Genomic DNA, 26,373 nt, shown 5'->3' on the forward strand with positions numbered 1-26,373 from the left:
AATGCTTGGTTCCTCTATCATTAAATGGCATTTCATTCAGTATATGCTGAACTCTTAGATCAACTTATTACTGAATACAAAGCTAAGCAAACCTAGACATTTTAGCTGCTGCCACCGTTTATTATCACAGTACATAAGGAATCTGTTCTATCAGCATTACTTAGGTATCCTCACTCCTAATAGGCAGAAAGCAGTTTTGAAGTAAAGTTAAATTTCTCACTTGTTAAACACAGCAGACTTTCAAGCGTTGGACAAGACTTAAACCACTTCCTTTAAACATGTTCATAAAGCATTTTGAGAAATCAAGAGATGAAAGGCGCTATGTAAGTACAAAATATTCAAGACAGTTTAGCAAAAGTGCTACTTTTCTATGATGATGGAATGGTTGTGCTAGTTTGAGGGGAACACCTCCTGAGGCTACTGTTCTTGCTGTCATTATTAACAGAACAATGGAATTTTGACAAAGATGCCATCACTTCATATAATTTTTATTTGGCTAACTACTGTCTATTAACCAGGTGACAGAAAATGAAATTAAGCCACTTATTCCACATAAACCAATACTTTATCAAAGTTCCGCATTTTACAAGTCATGTTCAAAAAACACACACAAATTAGCATTTTGTACACAAATGTTTATTTCTCAATTAAACATTCCCTTTAAACACAAGGAATGAGTTCTAAATCTTCATAAAGATGAATTAAAAATGAAATCCCTCCAGTATAGTGTATGTAATCACTGTGTTCTTGGTCACTACTGGCATTTACTGCTTAACATCAAAAACAAAGACAGGTTATTTAAAAATCATGCTACTGGATTTCTAGCTCTTCCTCTATGACCAGTTCTACACTGATCTGCAATGTTTAAAAGTTTACATCACCAAATCAAAGCAAGTTTAAGGTGTGAAGTAGCTGTGCATTAAACACAAAATAAACAATAAAATTATAAGATATAGTCAAGTTCATAACGAATATAGGTGTTCTTATCATCGTTGTAGATTCTTGGGTAATGTGCTATGAGAGCATCCTGGGAACCAATGTAGATAGAGTTGTAAATTTTCCAATATACATCTCTGACTTTCCGGGCTGGGTGAAACAGACCCTACAATAATATTGAACAGTTACCTTATTTCAATTTTCAAGAACACACATAACCTTAACAAAATTAACAAATCATAAAGATATGATTCAAAATTATTTCCCTTGGGGAGTGGGGGGGGGCCTAGTAATTATACAAAGCTAAAATGGAAGAGACAAAACGCACTCCCCCATCACCACACAATTGTTCTACCATATGGCACAATATACCCTGTTGATAATCAGGAAAAGTAACTTAATTCAACACACTACTTTTCTTGCTAAGTAATCTTTTAAAAACCTTTAACTTACAGGGAGTGGGGGGAAAGGGGAAGGAGAGCATTAGGACAAACACCTAATGCACGCGGGGCTTAAAACCTAGACGATGGGTTGATACGTGCAGCAAACCACCATGCCACATGTATACCTATGTAACAAACCTGCACATTCAGCACATGTATCCCAGAACTTAAAGTATTATTAAAAAAAAAAAAAAAATTCACCGATTAAAAAAAAAACAACTTTAACTTACCTGTAAACAATACTGCAACATTCTACATGGTCCAATAGCAACTCTCAGACCCTCTAGGGCTCCCATAACTGCCTGAATTACATGAGGAGATGTCTCAAACACATTGGGCCATACATAGTTCAACAAGTGATTCAGCGAATCTTCACAACCAAATCCATAAACCCCAAGTGACATGTGCTGTACCACTGCACTAGCCGTCTGTCTGTGTACAAGGTCTCTATAAGGGAAGGGAAAAAAGTCCTTTAAGATACAGTCTTATAAGAAAGGGGAAAAAATCCTTCAAGATATGGTCTTAGTTTTACAGGAAATATTCACCTGCCCATTGGAAACGAAATTACTAATTCAGTGCACTGAATAGATGTGAAGTCATCCTAACATTTCGTGTGTCTAATATATCCTTTAGAATAACTAATGCTTCCACTTAAGAACTTTTGCTTTAATGACTCAAGCTTCACTATGGCTCAACAATTAAGCCATATTTTCTAATTAACTTTTTTTTTGAGACAGAGTCTCACTCTGTCGCCCAGGCTGGAGTGCAGTGGTGTGATCTTGGCTCACTGCAACCTCTGCCTCCCAGGTTCAAGCAATTCTCCTGCCTCAGCCTCCTGAGTAGCTGGAATTACAGGTGTGTGCCACCATGCCCAGCTAATTTTTGAATTTTTAGTAGAGATGGGGTTTCGCCATGTTGGCCAGGATGATCTTGATCTCTTGACATTGTGATCTGCCCGCCTCAGCCTCCCAAAGTACTGGGGATTACAGGCGTGAGCCACCGCGCCTAGCCTTCTAATTAACTTTTAAAAGGAATATGAGCAGGAGGGCTCTGTGAAGTCTTGGCTTTATTATGCTATTAAAGAGGAGGTATGTGATTCTAATGTATGAATAATAAACGGTAATATCTTATTTTAAACTTTTTTCTCTTTTTTAAAATTACTTTTCAGGCTGGGCATGGTGGCTCATGCCTATAATCCCAGCACTTTGGGAGGCCGAGGCAGGTGAATCACCTGAGGTCAGGAGTTCTAGACCAGCCTGGCCAACATGGCGAAACATACAAAAATTAGTCAGGCGTTCTGGCGCACACCTATAATCCCAGCTACTCGGGAGGCTGAGGCAGGAGAATCACTTGAACCTGGGGGGCGGAGGCTGCAGTGAGCCAAGATCGTGCTGCTGCACTCCAGCCTAGGCAACAAGAGCGAAACTCTCTCCAAAAAAAAAAAGAAAAAAGAAAAATTGTTTTAAAAAATGTTTACTGTTAGAGATATGGAGGGCCTCGCTATGTTGCCCAAGCTGATCTTGAGCTCCTGGGGTCGAGTGATCCTCCCACCTTGGCCTCCCAAATCATTTTAAACTCTTGATTATAAACTTAAATCTTTACTAGTACTTCAGATACTGGTATATAATAGGTAACTAAATTAAAATTAAATTCCCTTCTCACGTAAAGTTTAAGTTTCAATAACTCAATCTGGGGAGAGGAAGATCAACAATTTTTTCAAACCTACAGAAGTAACTATCATCTCCTATGTTAACTGAGTTTATGTTCATGAAAAATCAATCAGTTATTCATTCCACAATTATTCAACCAAGTATGAGCTCATTGGCTAACACACTGGAATTTGCAACGGGTATGAAAATGAGTTTCCAGGCCAGGCACGGTGGCTCATGCCTGTAATCCCAGAACTTTGGGAGGCCAAGGCCGGTGGATCACAAGGTCAGGAGATAGAGACCATCTTGGCTAACATGGTGAAACCCTATCTCTGCCAAAAATACAAAAAATTAGCTGGGCACGGTGGCACATGCCTGTAGTCCCAGCTACTTGGGAGCTGAGGCAGGAGAATCACTTGAACCTGGGAGGCAGAAGCTGCAGTGAGTCGAGATCGTGCCACTGTACTCCAGCCTGGGCGACAAAGCGAAAGTCCGTCTAAAAAACAAAATGAGTTTCCACACTTTGCTCCAAAGATAGTAACACAGACCATATCAAAAGAGAAAAATACTTGTATTTACTAATATTCTTGTTTTTCTTATTTTAATAATGTCATTCAGCATAAGAATGAAGCAGTATTCCTCATTAATAAAATTTCCAACTGAAGTATTCTTTTCATTTAGTAATTTTCAATGGAATTACTCCCTCCACTTCTCAGTACACAGAACAAAGTTTTTAACTGCAGGTGACATACATTAATGACTGCACTATGGTCCTCACGCACTTCTCACTGAGGAATATGGAGCAAGGGTGATTTACCCTCATTTTTTTTAGCCCTGGGCAGCCAGGCTTTTACAGAGCACAATTCTTACTTTGCTTCCATGTCTTGCATATACACTTTCTGGTAACTTGTCAAGTCCAGTTAAGTCTCCCTTTCAGAAGGTTATTAATGAATAACTTTAATCTGTACACAAAAGTATGTGAATGGGCTCTGATTTGAGTAACTTCTCTCTCCTGAAAAATAAGGAGCCAGTGAAACAGTTCTTTCCCTTACTATGCCTGCACTTTCCTTTGCACTTTCTTCAGTTACTTCTGTGTTTAAGGCTGTGCATCAGTCTAGATGGTAAAAGGTATTAGCAATCTGTCAAATAACTCGAACAGTACTGTACTGGTGGTCACTATCTGAAACACCAGGGACCTGCAATAGGAAGAGTGTAGCTCTGGCAGGCTATGTTCAGTAATTCAAAGGCTTAAGAGAAACCTATCCTTTACCTGCAATAAAAAGCTAAAAAGATCAGGTCTCTGCCACACTGATTAGCTCCTGCTCATCATGTCCTCTAACTATATTTGACCAATTTTGAAAACAAAAGATTATCAATCAACCCTTTTCAAAATGTATTTAGTTCAACAGATATGAAAAGAGATTTAAAGGGGGTGGGGGAACTTGAAAGAAAGTCTGGGGAATCACTACAGTGTGCACATTATTTTAAAATAATAAGTCATATTTACGATGTCCCAAGACTCCAGGCTAGCATTTTTTTCTTTAACTACATTACAGTAAAAAGTCATCTAATAACTATTTCAGGATATTCTAAAATGAAGGAAGAGTTATAATTATTTTCTTGTCATCAGTTCAAGTCACTTACCTATCCATTAAAGCATCTTCAAGTAACGGTGTTACAGCATAAATGTAGTCTTTTCCCATTTCACCAATATATTCAAACAAGAAGGAAAGTGACTTTAACACTCCATTTTGAACATTCAGTTCAGGAACTCTGTATTCATTCATTAAGGCAGGGAGTACTGTGAAGGGTGAACATGTTTCCGCAACAATAGCTATTGCTACAGTGGTACAAACTCTGTTCTGCCTTTCTTGAACTTTGAGGTTGTTTAGAAGTGTAGCCAATACATCATGAGGGCTGAAAAAAAAAATGGGTCAACAAGCTGTTACATTATAAGTCAAAAATTTATGGAAGAAAAAATGCATAAAGATGAAAACTTTTAAATATTAATAATTACAGGGAACTCAGTAATTTTATAAAACGCAATACTTCCAAGTCACTGGCATTGTTTCTACATTAAAATTTCATATAAATTAAAAGGTCAGTTTAAAAAAGTTAACTCTGAGAAGATCAGAGGTCACAGCTGTACAAATTTTAAAAATTTTGGCCGGATGCAGTGGCTCACGCTTGCAATCCCAGCACTCTGGGAGGCCGAGGCAGGCGGATCACGAGGTCAGGAGTTCGAGACCAACCTGGCCAACATAGTGAAACCCCGTCTCTACTAAAGACACAAAAATTAGCCGAGTTTGGTGGCACACACCTGTAGTCCCAGCTACTTGGGAGGCTGAGGTGGGAGAACCACTTGAACCTGGGAGGCAGAGGTTGCAGTGAGCTGAGACAATGCCATTGCACTCCAGCCTGCGTGACAGAGTGACACTCCTTCTCAAAAAAAAAAAAAAGTTAACTCAAATTAATTTTCATATGTAATTTTCAGTTTTTAAACTTTCTGAAATATAAAGAAATTTAATTAAATGTTTAAAGTGAGTAATTCTGAGTTGTCAAAATGGGCACTAGAACTAGGTAGGAGTGGTGAGGGGAATATCTGAATTGTGGTCTCCCATTATAAACCATATAAAATCTCTTTTCTTTTATCTTCCCTCCCACACAATTTGCTGCATCTATTTGCCTCTTCTTTGACATAAACTTAGAGGGACATTGGGGCTAAAAGCTTGCACGACAGCTATTCACTACAAATTTCTTGACTCCATCTCCACTGAAATAAATATTATGCTACCAAAATAGGAGAGAAATTAGTGTGTGTTAGGGGAGGGGGTGTGGTCTGGTTAATTCTACCTAATTAATCAGACGTTCACATGTCATATTCCTTGAACACATTTTCTTAAGCCACATGGACATGTGGTGTCTCGTTTTCTATAATGACTTTTTTCCTACTTTAGTTGTGATGGAATGGAAGCAAACAACCATAGATTATCTCACAAAGCAGCTATAATTCAGTTAAATCCGTGGAGTAATGTTAGAATAGCATTTTTGTTGTTTTTTTTTAGAGACAGGGTCTCGTACACTGGCACAATCACAGCTCACTGTAACCTTAAACTCCTGAGCTCAAACAATCCATAATACAACTTTTAAAACACATAAAGCATTAATATGAGACTTAAATGATGCTGTGAGACTAAAAATTTGCCTTAATAGTTTAAGCAATATCCTAAAAGACCAGTACACATTTTGTATTTTTCTGAAAATGGTACTGTTTCCCTCCCTGAAAACACCTAAAGTATAATTAAAGTAAATCTTAAACCCTTCCATCTATTTTAATTCAATTAAGAATTTAAGACTACAGGCTGGGTGTGGTGGCTCATGCCTGTAATCTCAGCACTTCTGGAGGCCAAGATAGGTGGCTCACTTGAGGTCAGGAGTTCGAGAACAGCCTGGCCCACATGGTGAAACCTCATCTGTACTAAAAAATACAAAAATTACCTGGGCGTGATGGCGCATGCCTATAGTCCCAGCTACTGGGGAGGGTGAGGCAGGAGAATCTCCTGAACCCGGGAGGTGGTGGTGGGTGCAGTGAGCTGAAATCAAATCACTGCATTCCAGCCTGGGTGACAGAGCAAGACTCCGTCTCAAAAAAAAAAAAAAACACACAAATTGAATTTAAGAATACATTCCAAAAATCAGAAGGTCAATGGTTAAATGAAGAGCTTTCTCAACTGCATTATTCAGACCATGCCTCAAAAGAGATTTCTACATGAAGTATTTTTCAACACCACAACGAATTTATTATAATTTTTTTTTTTAATGGAAGTAAGTGACACTCACCCAATGGCCTTTGCAATATAACCAAATGTGTTGACTGTGGCTCTACGAATAGCCTTTTTGTGGGCTTTTAAGAGCTCTAAAAGCTCAAAGCAAATCCTCATCCACTCTCTTGCAGACACATATTCAGCTCCCCTAATTTAAAAAATACACATATTATTTGTGACATTAGGAAAAGTTTTAAGGATAAATTTGCAAATTCAGTTCTAAAAACATGATTGTTAACTCATTTTAAGCATTAAATAAGAGTTATTCCTCTTCAGAAAGGCTGAAGAGTTAGTCTTACAGGTTTAGTCCTAAAATTACATGGCCACCCCATTACCATCCAAATTGAAATTTGACTGAAAACATTAATACTAGACAGCCTAATCGTATACACTTATATTAGTGACATTAAGAAAATTTTGCTAATTGAATACAAAGTGGCCAAATTTGAAAATTGATACTGCTTATAAAAATGTGTGGGTAATCTGCTTACCTGTCAGCAATACGCCCAACAAGATCAATACAATTCTCTTGTACTTTTTCATGTCTGTTCTTTAAGATGGGGGTGAGTCTAGGCAGCAGATCTTTAATTGGTGGAGTCATCTTATGCATACCTAAATAACAGAAGTCAATAAACTATCAACATTTGAATTGCAACTTTTGTTCACTTTCCTTTTACTTAGCAACGTCATATATGACTATGCATAAATATAAACTTACAGCTGCCTATGGAAAGAGAAAGCCGCGGATTCTGACCAGACTCAGAATCGTTTTTAACTTTTATTAACAATTTTTGATTATGTATAGAAATGAAAGAAATCAGTGAAGTGATTTAAAGAATGATGGATACTCAATAACAAAAAAGTTTTGTTTGGTTCTGAAATGTATTTGTGCACTGACATTTAAATATGGGGACAGCTTATGTTCCGGCCGTACACAACAATATAAGCCAGAGGTAAACAAGTAAATAAAGCAAAAATTTCCAGAAAGGGCCCCCTTACCCTTTAACTGCAAAACAAACAGATCTCCAGTCTCCCTGCAATGCAGGGCATACTTGGATGGTATTTACACCTATGAAGAGAGAAAAAAGGAGGCAGCTGGCAGGGGCTCTTGCTCTAACTAGAATCACTTGCTCTGATTCTCTCTCCATTGCTCTTCCCATGCCTCTCTGACAAACAATATGGTTTAAAACTCCCTGCAAACCAGAGACCTACAAGTGCCCATGTAAATGATTTTTGGCAAGTGGCTATCTTCAAGTATAGCACTGGGCTGCATTGGAGATTATATGCAAATACAATAGTTTAAAAATGTATATTGCATAAATACCTCTTACAAAATAAGAAAAAACAGTGGCTCTCTCACAGTCAGCCATTTTGACTTCCGCTAGGTTATCAGAGCCTCTAAACTCTGCAGGAGTTACATTTGGCAACAGTTATAATCAATTTAAAAAAAAGATTAAATACAAGAAACCACTTGTTTTCTTTGTCATACTGCCCTAACAGAATAAAAACTTTGCTCTCCATATCCAAGACCATTTGTAATATAGCTGTGTTTTGGGTTAGAAAACTGAATGGACAGTATTGAAAACTTGAGTATGTAAATAAAGACAATAATTTGATCAGTTCACTTTTCTGATTATATTCCTTGAAACTGATGGCAAGTAAAAAACCTGTCATAATCACTAATTCAAGGTTTAAATATACACATATAGTTCTAAAACTGAATTAAAACTTTAGGTTTGCCTTTTCCCCCTCGCAGCAGAACATGGCAGAATATATTTCACCTGAAACACTATTTCTACTAGGGTCCTGTATTCCAAGACTTCAAAGCTTTTTGAGCTGTGACTACTCCCACCTCTCCTGTAGGTCCTAAACTTGCCCTTTTTTTCTCTTTAAAGTAAAATATAAATGGGTTTTGGGAAACAAAACTTTTGTGACATCCCCCGACTTAACTACAATATTGAAGTGCTTTTAAAAAAGTAACAAAAACCTCCCAAATCCTAAATAAGACTTTACTTACAAAAAAAAAAAAAAAAAATTAAAACAAGAAAAAGTCTTATGTAACCAGCAGATTTCATACCTATGACATTTACAATGGCCTTCAGTGCTCCAAGAATGCTGCCCAATACTTCAGGGTACTCTTCACCCAAATACTCATACAACACAACACCCAAGTGTCCCATCAATTTTTCCTATAATAAAACAAAGAATGTTAAAATGTTACTATTTACATTAAACTATTTGGTGAAGAAGTAATAATTTGAAAAAGAAGTTTACCTCTTGACAAGTCTTCATGACAACAGCAGTTCGAGAAATCAAGTCAGCTGCCTGCTGCCTAACTTTTGCAGATTTGTTATTTAAACGCCACAAAACTGTACCACAGATCTGAGGCAAGTATGGTTTGACTCGTTTGCCAAGAGCATTAACCACTGTGCCAAAGCCGTTCAACATTACTGAGTCCTAAAAAATAAATTTTAAAAAAAGACACATTCATTTGGTTTATGACTGCACAGTTGAAATATACTAATAGTCAAACCTTTTCTAACCACCCAAACATCTGTGGTGGTTTTTTTACATCAAATCTTAAAACTTGAGGTAGAATAACATTTTTTTGGTAACCGAGTGAGCATATTAAAAATTACTTCAAATTCAATTGCATTCTAGAAAAATTTGCTTGACAACTAATATGTTTTTCTACAAATATTAAAGTCAGTAGCAATGTGCCATAATTAGTTATCATTACCTCTGTAGTCTGTTCTTGGAAAGCATAAAGAATACCATCAATCAGTTGTTCTTCAAGTTTATGATCAATATCTGCTGCTCCCAAATTGCCCATAATTTTCTCAATTGTCTCCATCACCATTTTTCTGTACTGTTCAGCTTCATCCTTCAGATCATCCACAATCCTGGATATAATTTCTGCTGCACCTACTTTGTTTGCCAACTCCACAGTAGTATCAACTAACTAAAAAGAACAGAAAAAAAAACGTTTTAGACTGCTTTTCCAAGGACATAAAACATCATGAAAACCAAATACTCTAAATACACTATTTAGCTAATGAACATGATAAGAATGATTCACTGCTATTTATTAAAGTTGAAGAGAAAAGTGACCAAACATAGAAAAATGAGTGTAAGTTAACATGATTCAAGGTAAAACTGTGTCCATGTTTCATCTAGCCAGATAAAGCACTGAATTTACCACACAAAAACATCAATTCACAGTTGAGTATTAATCCTTGAATCCAAAATCAAAATGGAAGTTAACTGGCTGACTAAAATCCATCTCCTCACAGTTGAGTATTAATCCTTGAATCCAAAATCAAAATGGAAGTTAGCTGACTAAAATCCATCTCCTTTCATAATCAAGCACATATAAACTGTGAGATAATTAAGGTAAAAAATAATATGCATTCAAGTCGACTAAAGAATAAGTCAAAAGGATTTTTGAGAATATTCTTTTAAAATAAAAGCTTACCTGTCGGTAATTTCTTCTATCCAAAGCCATCCTGTGCTGCCAGAAGTGTTTAAAAAAGGGAGGAAGAATCTCTGTTTTAATGTAGTTTGCTTCTACACCATCTGTCCCACAACACTGTTTTACCACCTAAAAGGTTAAAAAATAGTAATAATAAATCAACTGACTTGAAATGAACAGACTACTCATTGCTGATTACGTAATTTTAAAAAATAAAATTTAAAAACAAATGAAACAGTACTGGTGTAACATACAGTTTTTTTGTTGTTTTTAAAAAACACTTTAAAATTATCTTAGAACCATGAAACAAATCCAGTTTACATTAACAAATCTGGAATAATTACCTTCAGCACAATCTTCTTCATTTCCTCATCAGGAGATTGGAATTCTCGAATAAGGATTAACATCACTTCTCTAGTATAGTAGTTGGCATATTCTGCATCCATAAGAGGAATAAGATACCCAATAGCCTTCAAGAAAGCAGCCAAACCCTATTTTTAAATAAAAATATATGTACTTTAGTAATTTAGATTTATGTCACCTTAACTTTAATGAAGATAAATCAAAAGGTAATTGGTGGATTTACCTTTCCTCTGTGTTGGCGGATACCCTTCCATAAAGGCTTTAACACAGAATCAAAAGATTCGATACCATAAGGAGTTGCTGCTTCAGCCAAGGCAGCAATGGCCAAAGCACTGATGGTCCGAACTTTCTGCTGCTCATCCACAAGACCTACAAAACCAAACACAGGTTTTAACTATGCCCCAACATTACCTAAGTCACACAATGTCATCCAGATTCTCACAATATATCAACTATTTAGCCAAACTACAGAATACGTTCACATTAAAATTAGATAAAAGCAAAATATGAACCACAGCCTGTTAGCAGATAATATTACAAACCCATCATAAAATCTATAGTTTGTACAGTTATGCCTTTCCATTTATCTCCCCAAATCAGTAGCCCAAATTTTAGGACAGCTGTCTATTAAAAGTAGACAGGCTGTGTGTGTACTTCTAGTCCCAACTACTCAGAAGGCTGAGCAGGAGGATCATTTGAGCCCAAAAGTTTGAGTCCAGTCTGGGCAACATAGTAAGACCCTGTCTCTTAAAGAGAAAAAAAAAAAAAAAAAGTTACATTACAACTTACCATGTTCAATGATTTCAACTAAACTTCTAAGATGTGGCAAGATGGCACAGCCCATAAGAATAGCTATCTGTTGTACAATCTTAATACCAGTGTGTCTCGCTTGCCAGGACTTCTTGCTTTTGCACACAGCTTTTAAGAAAGGCAATAAAGAAGGAATGCCCAGGGCAGAGGCTACAACAGCAAAAGCTCTAGCTGTTGTGTTACGGACATACTCATCCATGTTATCTATATCAGGTCTCATGGTAGAGATCATAGTAGCCAGACCAGCAGCCTAAAAAGTAAACAAAGAAAGGACAGTCATGAGTTGGTAATATTAATCTTCAAGCATTTCCTTCCATAATCAAATAATTCCATAAACAGAAATAAATTGTCTTCTCTAGAAATTAAATGTAAATACCTTTGCCAAATTAGAAATGATCTCTCGGCCTTCCACTCTAGCATAGTAATCTTCATCAATCAATAGTGGTTCAATGACCACAAGGATCTGAAAAAGAGAAAAAAGAGAAGCAGCTACACTTTCACATCAATTACTGATGAAATACTCATGTACAGAATTAAACATATACAAGAAATTTAGATTTATCAGGATTTTCGTTAATCAAGGGACAAATTGTTTAAGAATTTTAATTACACAAGTTCAAACTCCAGATAGAGATGAAAATTTAAGAGAGCTATTAGTGACACACTAATATTCAATATTTTTTAAAGAAATAACTTATATGCCCTATGAACATACTGCACCATAATTACCATCGGCGAAAAAACTGGTTCTTAATACTAACTGGCACAGTACAGAATCACATATGTTCTCATCCTAATCTAATCTCAATAAAAGCAAATGAAAAAATTAAATAATATGAATGTCTTATGGCAAAGATGACAAAAACTAGTATCTGTACATCTGTTTAAAACTGTATTTGTACATGTATGATGTGTACTTGTGCAACGAAAAAGGTCTAGAGGGATATGTAAATTTAACATTGATTAACTGAAAAAGTTAAAATATTAAAACTATCAGAAACACTATTAAGAACAAACCTTATGCACATATGGACGAACTAAGTCATCAAGTTTGTATAGTATCCTATCAATAACTTTCACAAGTAAATGACGCTCTTGATCCTCAAGTGTAGGAGACATCAGTAGAGGAAGAATCTGATTAAACAAAGGACCAGCTCCAAATTCACGAGCTTTATCAGTAATCTGACGCAATGCAGCCTGGGAAAAAGAGCAGAGTAATAGGTGTGGTTTCTTTACAATCAAGCATTTTGAATGAGCAAATTACTCAAAGAAGATTTTCCATAATTTAATATGTGTTTACTTTTACACACATTTTACACAGACAGCATGAGTTCATTTCCATCCAAATTACTCTGGAATTTCAACTACTGTGATAGATATTTTATGTTAATTCAAAAGAGTAATTTAATAGAACAAAAGAACCACAGAGGTATGTACCAAATTAGCCTTCACTTCCCCTAAAGTATCTTCCATTTCCAAGGCACATATAGTGTTAATATAATCCCTCACTAATTTCACTAATTATCTTCAAGCTTTAAGCATATTTTAAAGGCCTTGAGAAATGGAGAATCTCGTATTTCAGCATCTTTATTAGCTTTTTTAACCAAAGAATTCTGTGCTAACTCCAGCTGGGCATGGTGGCTCACACCTGTAATCCCAACACTTTGGGAGACTGAGGCAGGAGGATCTCTTGAGCCCTGGAGTATTTAAATAATAAAAACAAACGGCTGGGCACGGTGGCTCACGCCTGTAATCCCAGCACTTTGGGAGGCTGAGGCAGGTTAATCATTTGAGGTCAGGAGTTCAAGACCAGCCTGGCCAACATGGTGAAACCCCGTCTCTACTAAAAATATAGAAATTAGCAGGGCGTGGTGGTGCACACCTGTAGTCCCACCTACTTGGGAGGCTGAGGCAGGAGAATTGCTTGAACCCAACAGGCAGAGGTTGCAGTGAGCCAAGACTGCACCACTGCACTCCAGCCCGGGCAAGACAGCAAGACCCTGTCTCAAACATATATATATAATATTAATAACAAAAACAAGCAAAAAAGTTAAATCCTTCACACTACATAAATTTTTTTCCATCATGCTATGTCCTTGATAAAGATGAAGTAATTATAAATTCCTAAACACAAAAATATAACACAACCAAAAGCTAATTTTTTTGTGGGGAAAGCTTTCTAAATAACCTTTACCAATTTGGGCTACTTGGAAGAGTAAAGGAAAGACCGCACTCCAGAGGGTTATACCAATAGTTCAGTACTATTTTGTGGCCTACATTTCCTGGTGAAAAAATTAAAAACATTTTTAAAAATATAAACTTGGCCAGGTGCAGTGCCTCACACCTGTAATCCCAGCACTCTAGAAGGTAGGCCAAGGCAGAAGGATCACTTGAGACCAGCCTAGGCAACATGGCAAAACCCTGTCTCTACAAAAACTACAAAATTTTTTTTTTATTAAATAAATAAGCAACAAACATGACAATTTAACAAACTGAGACTTACCTTTCTCATTGGTGGTGTTCCATTCTTAATTTTTAAAAGCAACTTCATTATTTTTCTCTCTTTTTGCTCTTCTGGACTAAGTGTTGATTCATCAACATCAACCTACAGTAAAAAGAAAAAAATGTTAAGGGAAGTTGAAATGTTATGATTTATAATTCTGGAACAAAATGTAATAGTTTATTTCTGCTAGTATCACTTACCAATAGTTTATCAAAGTACTGAATATCATCAGGCTTTAAAAATGGAAGATTTCCAGATGGCTGATCATTAACACTTTTCATAGTTCGATCTTCAGTTTGCATGTGGAAACCAGTCATACCACCCAAAGGTGTTGGAGTAGCTGTCAGTTTTCGAGCTGGAGTTCGAATAGGAACATAACCAGCTGGAGGAGGAAGTACCTAATAAAAGTTATAAGACAGTTTAGGATTTTCTTAACTTAAACAACAGCATAAGGATCAATATTTGCACTTAAAATATTTTAGTTTATTAGCTAATAAGATTTTAATTTGCTTGGAGACAACATCTATCTTGCTTTTCTATCTTAATTAGAAACCTAAAATATCTGCTTCTCATCTGCTAACTGATTATATCAGTGGTGTAGGGAACTGAGGAAATACAAGAGCTTGATCATGGCCGGGCACGGTGGCTCACGCCTGTAATCCCAGCACTTTGGGAGGCCGAGGCGGGCGGATCACAAGGTCAGGAGATCGAGACCACGGTGAAACCCTGTCTCTACTAAAAATACAAAAAATTAGCCGGGCGCGGTTGTGGGCGCCTGTAGTCCCAGCTACTCGGGAGGCTGAGGCAGGAGAATGGCGTGAACCCGGGAGGCGGAGCTTGCAGTGAGCTGAGATCGCGCCACTGCACTCCAGCCTGGGCGACAGAGCGAGACTCCGTCTCAAAAAAAAAAAAAAAAGAAAATACCGATCACGTTCAAACATGTTGTGGGTCAAAATGTCAAATTATTAAAAATTTGAAAATTATAAAATCTGAGTCAGCAATTCCAAAAAACTGCTCTAGTCGAGCAAATAACATTTCATAAGTATTTATATAAAATGGAAATAAGCTCATATGGGGCATGTAACATAAAAAGTTTTATTTTAGTATTAAAATATCAAATTCCTGTACTATAAAATCTTTTAAGTGTAAAACTCTACAAAAAATTAGTTAAATGCATAAAAACTAAAACCAAAATGTTTGCCAAAGCCCTGTAAAATACACACCACCTGATCAAACCTTTTGCAAAACAAGTAAAATTTCAAAAAATGCAGGCTGAAAATCACAAAGAATTTTTTTTTTTTTTTTAAAGCTGGTAACAGACTTAAAAAAAAAAAAAAAAAAAACACAACTTCTGGGCAGGCCAGGTGTGGTGTCTCACGCCTGTAATCCCAGCACTTTGGGAGGCTGAGATGGGAGGAACGCTTGAGCCCAGGAGTTTGAGACTAGCCTGGGCAACACAGCAAGACCCCATTTCTATTTTATATAATTTAATATATAGTAAAAGAAAAAAAATACAGCTTCCTGGGGATATCGATAAACCTATACATGTCAGTGAGCCTAAAATTGTTGTCTATTAAAGATTAAATTATGTTAAATTTACATTGATGCTATCTGCACTTTGTACAGATATTTTTTGTTGCTAGTTAATGTCTGCACCAGCAGACCACTAGCATTTTGGATAAAGCGGATACTGTACAGACGTGAGACCTAGGGAAATCAATGTCAAGTCCACAGGCATCACTTGCCATTAAGGATTTAAAGGTCTACTATATTTTTACATTCACTAGTAAGGATGTTGCTTATTAGTAGGATTCACTAAGGGAGACTTTTCCTCCTAGTGACTCTAAGGAAATCAATGACTACGACTGAGAAAGACACTCAGGCAGTCAACAGTAAGTTGTATCTATACCCACAGCATTGTGTGGAGGCTACGAAAAGCTTTAAGGCAAAACTTCATGCAAACTTGAAACAAATACTCTAACATAAATAACAGGGATCAAAAACAAAACAAGGCTGGACACAGTGCCTCATGCCTACAATCCCAGCAGTTTGGGAGGTCAATGTAGGAGGATACTTTGAGCCTAGGAGTTTGAGACCAGCCTGGCAACACAGTGAGACTCCATATCTACAAAAAATAAAAAAATTAGCCAGGTATGGTGGTGCATGCCCGTAGCCCCAGCTACTCAGGAGGCTGAGGCAGAAGGATCACTTGAGCCCAGGAGATCAAGGCTGCAGAGAGCTATGTCAGCGCCACTGCTCTCCAGTCTGGGCAACACAGTGAGACCCTGTCTCTAAAACAAAACAAAATAAAACAAAAAACACATGCATGAACTGTTAAAAATCAATAGTCATTAACAGAAAAAGCTCTGTAAAGGCCATCAGATGACTTACAAAGTTATCTGGTTCCCCTTGGTTATGATGTCAGCTATATTACCACAGGCTATCTTCAGACTAACAAATACTCCCTGAGTACGAGGTACCTAGAAAATTTTATAGTTCAAAATAAATTTTAGGTTGACATGGTAAAAAGAAGGCTGGGCACGGTAACTCACGCCTGTAATCCCAGCACTTTGGGAGGCTAAAAGGGATGGATCACTTGAGGTCAGGAGTTCAAGACCAGCCTGGCCAACATGGCGAAACCCTGTCTCTATTAGAAATACAAAAATCAGTCCGGCGTAGTGGTAGGCGCCTATAATCCCAGCTACTCAGGAGACTGAGGCAAGAGAATCGCTTGAACGTGGGAGGCAGAGGTTGCAATGAGCTGAAATCACGCCACTGCACTCCAACCCGGTGACAGAATGAGACTCCATCTTAAAAAAAAAAAAAAGAATATTCTTTGTGTCCACTGACAATCCATAAACTTAAGTATACAAAATCTTGGTGAAGCACCAAGTAAAATAACCACAATCTAAATAAGCTTATTCCTGGGACTGCTAGAAAACTGAAGCACCAGCAGTTCTCAAAGTATAACCAATAGACCTGTATACAAGTCCTCCAGATGTCTTTCAAATAGTAATAGAATCATGTTGTTCATTTCTTTTCATCTCTATTTGGAACTGAAATATACCTGGAAATAGCTAAGAGAATGGAATGACAATAGTGAATTTGGGCAAAGCCAATGCAAGTTCGATCAATTTTTTTCACTATTTAAAATAAAGGCATATCCTAAATACATCATATTTGATGTACTACCTTATATCCTTCTGGGAACATAGCATCTAATTCCTCATCAGAAAGTGGGCGATTTCTCTCATCAATTTCTCTTTCCCATCGCCAAGCCTGAAGCTGTTCAGGAGTCATACTCATTATGTGACCTACCAAGAAAAGCAAAGTTTTATATACTCTATAGTGCAAGACTGTATTATTACATATATCTTTGAGATAAAAGAGAATTAAGATCAACCCTATTATTTATTTTGCTTTTACATTATAAATGCAAACCAAGACTTACATTTTTATATCTCTTTATTCTTGCTAGAAGTTGACATTAATAGCACACAGAATACCACAAAGAAAAAAAATTAAATAATTTATGGAGAAAAAAAAATTATTTCCAATGAGAGAGAGTTCTACCTGGAGTAGGGGTAGCCATGTTCATGGCTGGTGTGCCAATTGGTGTTTTTCCAGGGGTCAGAACTGGAGTGCTTCCACCCATCTGACTAGCTGGTGTTTCGTCCCACCGTGATTTTCTTTTACTGGCTCCAGGAGTCGGTGTTTCACCAATAGAATCTCCACCTCGATCTGTTCGAGGAGTCTCAGCCCATCCACTTCCATGCCCAGGAGTATCTTTAAAAAGAGTGAGTGAGTAAAACCACAATTTTAATTCCTGTTAAAATAATATTCTTTATTCTCAAACAGTTACACTCAAAACTATCAAGTTCTAAAACAGAATATTCCTAAAATGGTGACCCATTTAAAGTTGTTTGAGACCAGCCTGACCAACATAGTGAAACTCCGTCTCTACGAAAAATACAAAAATTAGCCAGGTGTGGTGGGTGCCTGTAATCCCAGCTACTCAGGAAGCTGAGGCAAAAGAATCTCTTGAACCTGGCTGGGTACGGTGGCTCACACCTGTAATCCCAGCACTTTGGGAGGCCAAGGCGGGTGGATCACAAGGTCAGGAGATCGAGACCATCCTGGCTAACACGGTGAAACCCTGTCTCTACTAAAAATACAAAAAAATTAGCCGGGCGTGGTGGCAGACGCCTGTAGTCCCAGTTATTTGGGAGGCTGAGGCAGGAGAATGGCGTGAACCCGGGAGGTGGAAGTTGCAGTGAGCAGAGATCGCGCCACTGCACTCCAGCTTGGGCGACAGAGTGAGACTCCATCTCAAAAAAAGAAAAAAAAAAAGAACCTCTTGAATCCGGAAGGCAGAGGTTGCAGTGAGGTGAGAGCGCACCACTGCACTCTAGCTCGGGTGACAGAGTGAGACTCTGTCTCAACAAGAGCAACAAAAAAGTAAATTTGATGTTAGGTACATTTTTCCATAATAAAAAACAAAGGGTAAGCCAGGCACAATGGTTCATGCCTGTAATCCCAACACTTTGGCAGGAGATCACCCCTCCCAGCCAGGAGTTCAAGACCAGGCTAGGCAATAAAGCAAAACATTGTCTCTACAAAAAATTTAAAAAGTAGCCGGGGACTGGGCGCGGTGGCTCACGCCTATAATCCCAGCACTTCAGCAGGCCGAGGGGGGCAGATCATCGGAGGTCCAGAGTTCAAGACCCGCCTGAGCAGCATGGAGAAACCCCGTCTCTGAGGTGGCAGTAAGCTGAGATCGCGCCATTGCATTCCAGCCTGGGCAGTAAGAGCAAAACTCTGTCTCAAAAAAAAAAAAAAAAAAAATTAGCCAGGCATGGTGGCATGCCCCTATAGTCTTAGCTACTCAGAAGGCTGAGGCAGGAAGATCGCTTGAGCCTAGGATGTCAAGGCTACAGTGAGCAAGACTCTGTCTCTAAAGAAACCAACAAAATCAAAGGTTACGGCCTACTAACTTTACTTTACCCTAAGGTTCTTCCTTAAATCTTAAACCTCTTCAAGAAGTAAAAAAAAAAATCAAGCATATGATCTGTTCTGTTCTTAATCTGTCCCCTTATATGCGTCCACCCAGGAATAAACAGAACACATTTCAGTCTGTAAACATACCACTCAACATTTCACCCACACACCCATACTCCACTAGAAGTACCTCTCTCTGTTTTGGGGGTTTCATCCCATCTGTTTTTACGAGCACTGGAAGTTGCGCCTCCATGGCCTGGTGTCGCGTGGCCTGGTGTATCGCCTCGTCCAGGAGTAGCAGCTCCCGCCGGTGTGTGGCTAGGTGTAGGATCCCATATTTTTGAGCCTGGGGTTGCTCCAGGAGTCTCACTTCCCTTTGCACGACCTGGTGTCTCATCCCATCTTAATGAAGGAGTATGCCCAGGGGTCTTAAAAAAGCAAAAAAAAAATTTATTTCACACACCCACACAGAAATAGTTAGAAAATTTCCATAAAATAAAACTTTAAATGAAAAATGTTTTAGTTCTATGTACTATAATTAATTAAGTTAGAGGACACTACCTCTACTTATAGGAAAATATACCTACTTTCTAGCAAATGTTTATGATTAAAAACAATGTAAAGTTTCAATCCGAAGCACTGACAAAAGTTCCAGCTTAAAAAAACAAAATATTCTGGGTATGAATCTTTGATATGCCATTAACAGCTCTGTGACTTTGGGGGAAATCAATAAGGTTTCTCTGTCTAGATCTGTAATCGAAGGCTTTCAGCTCTAATTACATTAGTACTTCTCAAAGTGGGGCTTAGAGACACATATTTAGGGGAGAAGGAATTCACGCGTTCTAAGAAAATAGTCCTGTTGATGTTTTGTTCAATTGTGTGTGTTTAATTAATATAAGCATGCTTCAGATTACCTATGTAATTTTTTTTTTTTTTGAGACGGAGTCTCCCTCTGTCACCCAGGCTGGAGTGCCATGGCACGATCTCCGCTCACTGCAAGCTCCACCTCCTGGGTAATCTTGAGATCAGTTTGTATTTACAGTTACATGTGTAGCAAATAATATTACCCTAGCTGAGGCTGGTAAGATTAATGAAAAAAGATGAGAGGTGGGTTTTCATTTGTTTTTTGACAGAGGGTCTCACTCTGCCGCCCAGGTTGAGCGCTGTGGCACAATCACGGCTCACTGCAGTCTCCACCTACCAGGCTCAAGCGATCCTCCCATGTCAGTCTCCTGAGTAGCTGAGACTACATACAGGTGCACACCACCACACCCGGTTAATTTTTTTTTCCTTGGAGAGATAAGCATCTTACTATGCTGCCCAGGCTGAGAGGTGGGTTTAAGTAACATCAAAGGTTCCACAGTAGTTCACAGAGTAACAGCTGGACAACTGACTGCATGTGATAGCAAAAGAATCTCCACCAATAAAGACAGTATCATATCAAAGTAGCATAGAGTTGAGTGTAAAGAAAACAAAATTTGTAATTATATACTGCCTCATAAGTATTCCATAGGTTATGTAATGTACTTTATATATTTGTTTTAAAGTTGGGAGCTCGGCCGGGCGCGGTGGCTCAAGCCTGTAATCCCAGCACTTTGGGAGGCCGAGATGGGCGGATCACAAGGTCAGGAGATCGAGACCATCCTGGCTAACACGGTGAAACCCTGTCTCTACTAAAAAAAAAAATACAAAACACTAGCCGGGCAAGGTGGCGGGCGCCTGTAGTCCCAGCTACTTGGGAGGCTGAGACAGGAGAATGGCGTGAACCCGGGAGGCGGAGCTTGCAGTGAGCTGAGATCTGGCCACTGCACTCCAGCCTGGGCGACAGAGCGAGACTCCGTCTCAAAAAAAAATAAAAAATAAAAAATAAAATAAAGTTGGGAGCTCTTGGCTGGGTGAGGTGGCTCACGCCCGTAATCCCAGCACTTTGGGAGGCCAAGGCGGGCAGATCACAAGGTCAGGAGATCAAGACCATCCTGGCTAACACGGTGAAACCCCGTCTCTACTAAAAATACAAAAAAATTAGCCAGGCGTTGTGGAGGGCGCCTGTAGTTCCAGCTACTTGGGAGGCTGAGGCAGGAGAACTGCGTGAACCCAGGAGGCGGAGTTTGCAGTGAGCCGAGATCATGCCACTGCACTCCAGCGGGGGTGATAGAGTGAGATCCCGTCTCAGAAAGAAAAAAAAAAAAAAAAAATTGGGAAAGTTGGGAGCTCTTATAGACACAAGGACTTTATCGACCTTTATGTTTGCAAATTTGCATGGTACCATTAAACAAGTTTAAGACTCAATAATTTTTCCTTTAAAAAGATACTACTCAGGGCCAGGCATGGTGGTTCATGCCTGTAATCCCAGCACTTTGGGAGGCCAGGCAGGCAGATCAATTGAGGCCAGGAGTTGAGACCAGCCCGGCCAACATGGCAAAAGTCCATCTCTACTAAAAATAAAAAATAAAAATAGCTGGGTGTGGTGGTGCACACTTGTAATTCCAGCTACTCAGGAGGGTGAAGCACGAGAATTGCCTAAATCCAGGAGGCGGAGGTTGCAACGAGCCAAGATCATGCCACTGCACTCCAGCCTGGGTGACAGAGTAAGACTCTGTCTCAAAAAAAAAAAAAAAAAAAAAAAAAGATATTACTGTTACTCAGCGTTGAAAAATTCTGGATTAGGTAAATAAAGCACACAAATCGTTTAAAATCTCCATTCTGGCATCTGTCCCTCCTGCTGAATATAAGGAAAGATGGGAAATAAATTCTATTATCTAATTCCTACATTTATGACTACAGTTGTATTAAATGAACAGAACAACAACAACAAAAAAGTCTTGAGTCTCTGAATTATTTATTTATTTATTTATTATTTATTAATTTTGAGACAGAGCCTCACTCTGTCACCCAGGTCAGAGTGCAATGGCACGATCTCAGCTCCCTGCAACCTCTGCCTTCCGGGTTCAAGCAATTTTCCTGCCTCAGCCTCCTGAGTAGCTGGGATTACAGGTGCCTGCCATCACACCTGACTAATTTTTTGCATTTTTAGTAGAGACGTGGTTTCACCATGTTGGCCAGGCTGGTCTCAAACTCCCAACCTCAGATGATCTGCCCGCTTGGCCTCCCAAAGTGCTGGGATTACAGGCATGAGCCAGCGTGCCTGGCCAAGTCTCTGCAGTTTCTATAAGAAAGATATCAGCATATCAGTTCTCATGCCAGGCGCAGTGGCTCACACCTGTAATCCCAGCACTTTGGGAGGCCAAGGCGGGTGGGTCACCTGAAGTTGGGAGTTTGAGACCAGCCTGGCCAACATGGCAAAACCCCGTCTCTCCTAAAAATTAGCCAGGCATGGTGGTAGGCACCTATAATCCCAGCTATTTGGGAGGCTGAGGCAGGAGACTCGCTTGAACCCAGGAGGCGGAGGGTGCACGGGGGCCGAAATCATGCCATTGCACTCTAGTCAGGGTGACAGAGCAAGACTCTGTCTCAAAAAAAAAAAAAAAAGAAAAAAAAAAAGAAAGGTATCAGCTCTTGTGTCTAGTTATGTGCATACAGTTAAACAATTACCAGGACAAACTTCTTTATCTTTCTCATACTTAGTACTGAATGTCATCCACAGAATTAAAGTTAGTAGTTACTTGGCTGGACACGGCGGCTCATAACTGTAATCCCAGCACTTTGGGAGGCCAAGGTCGGGGGATCACTTGAGGTCAGGGGTTCAGCACCAGCCTGGCCAACATGGAGAAACCCTGTCCCTACTAAAAATACAAAAATTAGCTGGGCCTGATGGCACATGCCTGTAATCTCAGATACTTGGGAGGCTGAGGCACAAGAGTCACTTGAGTCTGGGAGGTGGAGACTGCAATGAGATGAGGTTGCACCAATGCACTCCAGCTACCCATGGGTAACAGAGCAAGACTCTGTCTCAAAAATTAAAATTAAAATTAAAGCCAGTAGTTACTTATATTGAGCAGAACCATACCCCTCCTACATATCACCAAGCAAATGAGAAGTCCTCACCTTAAACTAAATTGTTTAGAAATTATGTATTAGGTTTATATCCCAATTCTGGGTTTGGGGAAATACTGCATGATCTGATAGGTTTTTTCTTGATTTATAAGTTAAATATATAGCAGTCCAGGCTAGAGCTAATAGTGATTTAGACAAGGATGGTAGAGGCAGAGATCATGAAAAGTGGCTAGCTCCTTAATATATTTAAAGCTGATGCCAAGAAAATGTATATGGGTAGGATATGGGATAAGAGAATAAGGAGTATTGGATGACTCCCTAAATGTTTTTTGTTGTTGTTGTTGTTTTTGTTTTTTTTTTTGAGACACAGTCTCGCTCTGTCACCAAGACTGGAGTGCAGTGGCACCATCTCCACTCACTGCAACCTGCACCTTCCAGGTTCAAGTGATTCTCCTGCCTCAGCCTCCCGAGCAGCTGGGATTACAGGCGCCCACCAACACGCCGGGCTAATTTTTGTATTTTAAAACACACCATGTTGGCCAGGCTGATCTCGAACTCCTGACCTCAAATAATTCACCCACCTTGGCCTCCCAAAGTGCTGGGATTATAGGCATGAACCACTAGACCCGATCCTAAATGTTTTGCTTGAGCCAAACAGACATGGGAAAGACCAGGGGAGCAGGACTGAGAAGAGACGTATGCGAAAAAAATCAATAATTTTCTTTCAGAAATACTGATTTTGAAATGCCCATTGAACAGCCAAATAAATATGTCAGGCTGAACAAACACGCAAGTCTGCGGAACAGAAGCAGAGGAAAGATTTATAAGTTTGGGAGCTATTTTATGTAAATGGTATATAAAGACAAGAATGAGATCCTAGGGATCGAGCACTGATGGAAAAGAATCCAAAAAACTCAGCACTACTATAATACCCCAAAGTTCGGAGGTAAGAAGAATGAGGATCCAGCAAACAAGACTAAGGAGTAGTAACCAGTGAGGAGATTTTGAGGGGAAGCAAGAAAGACTAAAACCCAAAGACTGAGAGAGAAAAGGGTATGAAGAAATGTCAAATGTTCTTGATATGCTAAGTCATATGAGAAATGAAAATACACTTTTTAAATTTATCAATTAGGGGTCAAGTGACCTTGACAAGAGATTTTAGGTGGAGTAGACTAGAACTACGTAAGAAGACTAGAAACTACGTAAGACTAGAACTGACGGTCCTCGGCGGGTCTGGACGCGGCGGGTTGCTTTCCAAAATGGCGCGCGCGCTGAGGGCTGCAGCCGCGAATGCCAGACTGGGGAGAAACCAGAAAGGAGAGCAAGTCCTGTAAAAACAACTACTACTTCGGCCCAACTCCAGGCATGACCAGCTTTGTGTTGGGAACACTCAAAGGGGTTTTTTTCCAGACTCCAAGCTCCCATACCAACAGTAAGAGCTTCTTCCACGTCACGGCCCTTGGATCAAATGGCAGGTTCTGTGTGGAACCGTGGTCGACTCAATCATGTAGCCATAGCAGTGCCAGATTTGGAAAACGTGCAACATTTTATGAGAATATTCTGGGGGCCCCGGTAAGTGAAGCGGTCCCTCTTCCTGAACATGAAGTATCTGTTGTTTTTGTCAACCTGGGAAATACCAAGATGGAACTGCTTCATCCACTGGGATGTGACAGTCCAATTGCAGGTTTTCTGCAGAAAAACAAGGCTGGAGGAATGCATCACATCTGCATCGAGATGGGGAATAACATTTTGATGGCAATTTAATCGTGATTTTCATGTGTATCTTGATAAGGTCAAAGGTGGATAATATTAATGCAGCTGTGATGGATTTGACAAAAAAGAAGATCCGCAGTTTAAGAGAAGAGGTCAAAATAGGAGCACATGGAAAACCAGTGATTTTTCTCCATCCTAAAGATTGTGGTGAGAGACCGGGCGTGGTGGCTCACGCCTGTAATCTCAGCACTTTGGGAGGCCAAGGCAGGCGGATCACGAGGTCAGGAGATCGAGACCATCCTGACTAACACTGTGAAACCCCGTCTCTACTAAAAATACAAAAAATTAGCCGGGCCTGGTGGCGGGCACCTGTGGTCCCAGCTACTCGGGAGGCTGAGGCAGGAGAATGGCGTGAACCCAGAAGGCGGAGCTTGCAGTGAGCCGAGATCACGCCACTGCACTCCAGCCTGGGTGACAGAGCAAGACTCCATCTCAAAAAAAAAAAAAAAAAAAAAAAGACTGTGGTGGAGTCCTTGTGGAACTAGAACAAGCTTGATTTGTATTTGCAAACAACTAAATTAACTGACCTGAAAAAGCCTATCAAATACTATCAAAATGTACTATGATATTGAGTCCTTTGCTGCTTCCAACATGTAAAAGTTCACCGTTAAAAACTGAATTACAGAAACATTAAAATATATACATATATAAATCAATAAATATGTAATTATTTAGATTAACAAACATATTTGTTAATTTGAATCTGAAAATTAGGGAACATTATTAAAATCATATAGAAATAAATTATTCCTCTTCTACAATGGGGTAATTGAATGTAAAAAAAAAACGAAAAAAAAAGACTAGAACTATGTAAGCAGAGAAAGCAAGTACAAATAACTCATTCAAAGCACTTGTGGCTCATGCCTGTAATCCCAGCACTTTGCAAGGCTGAGGCAGACAGACTGCTTAAGCCCAGGAGTTTGAGACCAGCCTGGACAACACAGTGAGACCCGTTTCTACGAAAAATAAAAAAATAGCCAGGCATGGTGGTACGTGTCTACAGTCCCATCTACTTGGGGGATTGAGGTGGCAGGATCATTTGAGCCCAGAACGTGGAGGCTGCAGTGAGCTATTATTGCGCCCCTGCACTCCAACCTTGGCAACAGAATGAGACCCTACCTCAAGAAAAAAACAAAGAACAAAGCACTTTGTTCTAAAAAGATATAGAAACAGGATTGTCACTGAATGTGGATGTGAATGAGGGTTAAGAGATGTTTTCTGCAGGTTTTTTGTTGCTGTTGTTAAGAAAGCATGGTAAAACATGTTTGCTGATGATGATAATCTAGTATGGAGAAAAAAATTAATGGTACATGATGAGAGTCTCCAAGAGGGGAAGGGAAATGGTACATAAGCAAAAAGAGTGGCTTTAATTCATTATTTATTTATTTTAAGACAAAGTCTCACTCTGTTGCCTAAGTTGGAGTGCAGTAGCGTTAATCTCGGCTCACTACACCCTCCACCTCCCGGGTTCAAGCGATTCTCCTGCCTCACCCTCCCAAGTAGCTGGGACTACAGGCGCATGCCACCATGCCTGGCTAATTTTTTTGTATTTTTAGTAGAGACACGGTTTCACTATGTTGGCCAGGCTGGTCTTGAACTCCTGACCTCATGATCCGCCTGCCTCGGCCTCCCAAAATGCTGGGATTAC

The 26,373-nt window shown here is 39.2% G+C and overlaps 1 protein-coding gene and 1 non-coding gene across 4 annotated transcripts in view; one reads left to right on the plus strand and one right to left on the minus strand.

Moving 5' to 3' along the window:
* Positions 1-614: 614 nt before the first annotated feature.
* The window catches only part of LOC105468153 (splicing factor 3b subunit 1), a 49,300-nt gene continuing 23,541 nt past the window's right edge, over positions 615-26,373 (minus strand). For 2 of the 3 annotated variants that reach the window (XM_011718200.2, XM_011718201.2), the window contains 19 exons: positions 19,189-19,426; positions 17,574-17,786; positions 17,193-17,314; positions 14,201-14,398; positions 14,001-14,102; positions 12,515-12,694; positions 11,874-11,960; positions 11,477-11,747; positions 10,911-11,056; positions 10,669-10,815; positions 10,328-10,453; positions 9,593-9,814; positions 9,127-9,309; positions 8,930-9,041; positions 7,344-7,464; positions 6,869-7,000; positions 4,673-4,945; positions 1,610-1,826; positions 615-1,102 (listed from right to left, as the gene is read on the minus strand). In XM_011718200.2, coding sequence (XP_011716502.1) covers positions 944-1,102; positions 1,610-1,826; positions 4,673-4,945; positions 6,869-7,000; positions 7,344-7,464; positions 8,930-9,041; positions 9,127-9,309; positions 9,593-9,814; positions 10,328-10,453; positions 10,669-10,815; positions 10,911-11,056; positions 11,477-11,747; positions 11,874-11,960; positions 12,515-12,694; positions 14,001-14,102; positions 14,201-14,398; positions 17,193-17,314; positions 17,574-17,786; positions 19,189-19,426 — 3,249 coding nt within the window. In that variant the 3' untranslated portion in view covers positions 615-943. Of the gene's footprint in view, positions 1,103-1,609; positions 1,827-4,672; positions 4,946-6,868; positions 7,001-7,343; positions 7,465-7,851; positions 7,922-8,929; positions 9,042-9,126; positions 9,310-9,592; positions 9,815-10,327; positions 10,454-10,668; positions 10,816-10,910; positions 11,057-11,476; positions 11,748-11,873; positions 11,961-12,514; positions 12,695-14,000; positions 14,103-14,200; positions 14,399-17,192; positions 17,315-17,573; positions 17,787-19,188; positions 19,427-26,373 lie in introns of those variants that run through there. The other variant, XM_071073125.1, reaches the window with a different exon arrangement.
* Positions 13,642-13,777, plus strand: LOC112424375 (small nucleolar RNA SNORA4). Its single transcript, XR_003015121.1, has one exon. It is a non-coding gene; the product is annotated as a small nucleolar RNA SNORA4 (small nucleolar RNA).

Source organism: Macaca nemestrina, chromosome 11, assembly GCF_043159975.1.
Source record: "Macaca nemestrina isolate mMacNem1 chromosome 11, mMacNem.hap1, whole genome shotgun sequence".
NCBI lineage: Eukaryota > Metazoa > Chordata > Mammalia > Primates > Cercopithecidae > Macaca > Macaca nemestrina.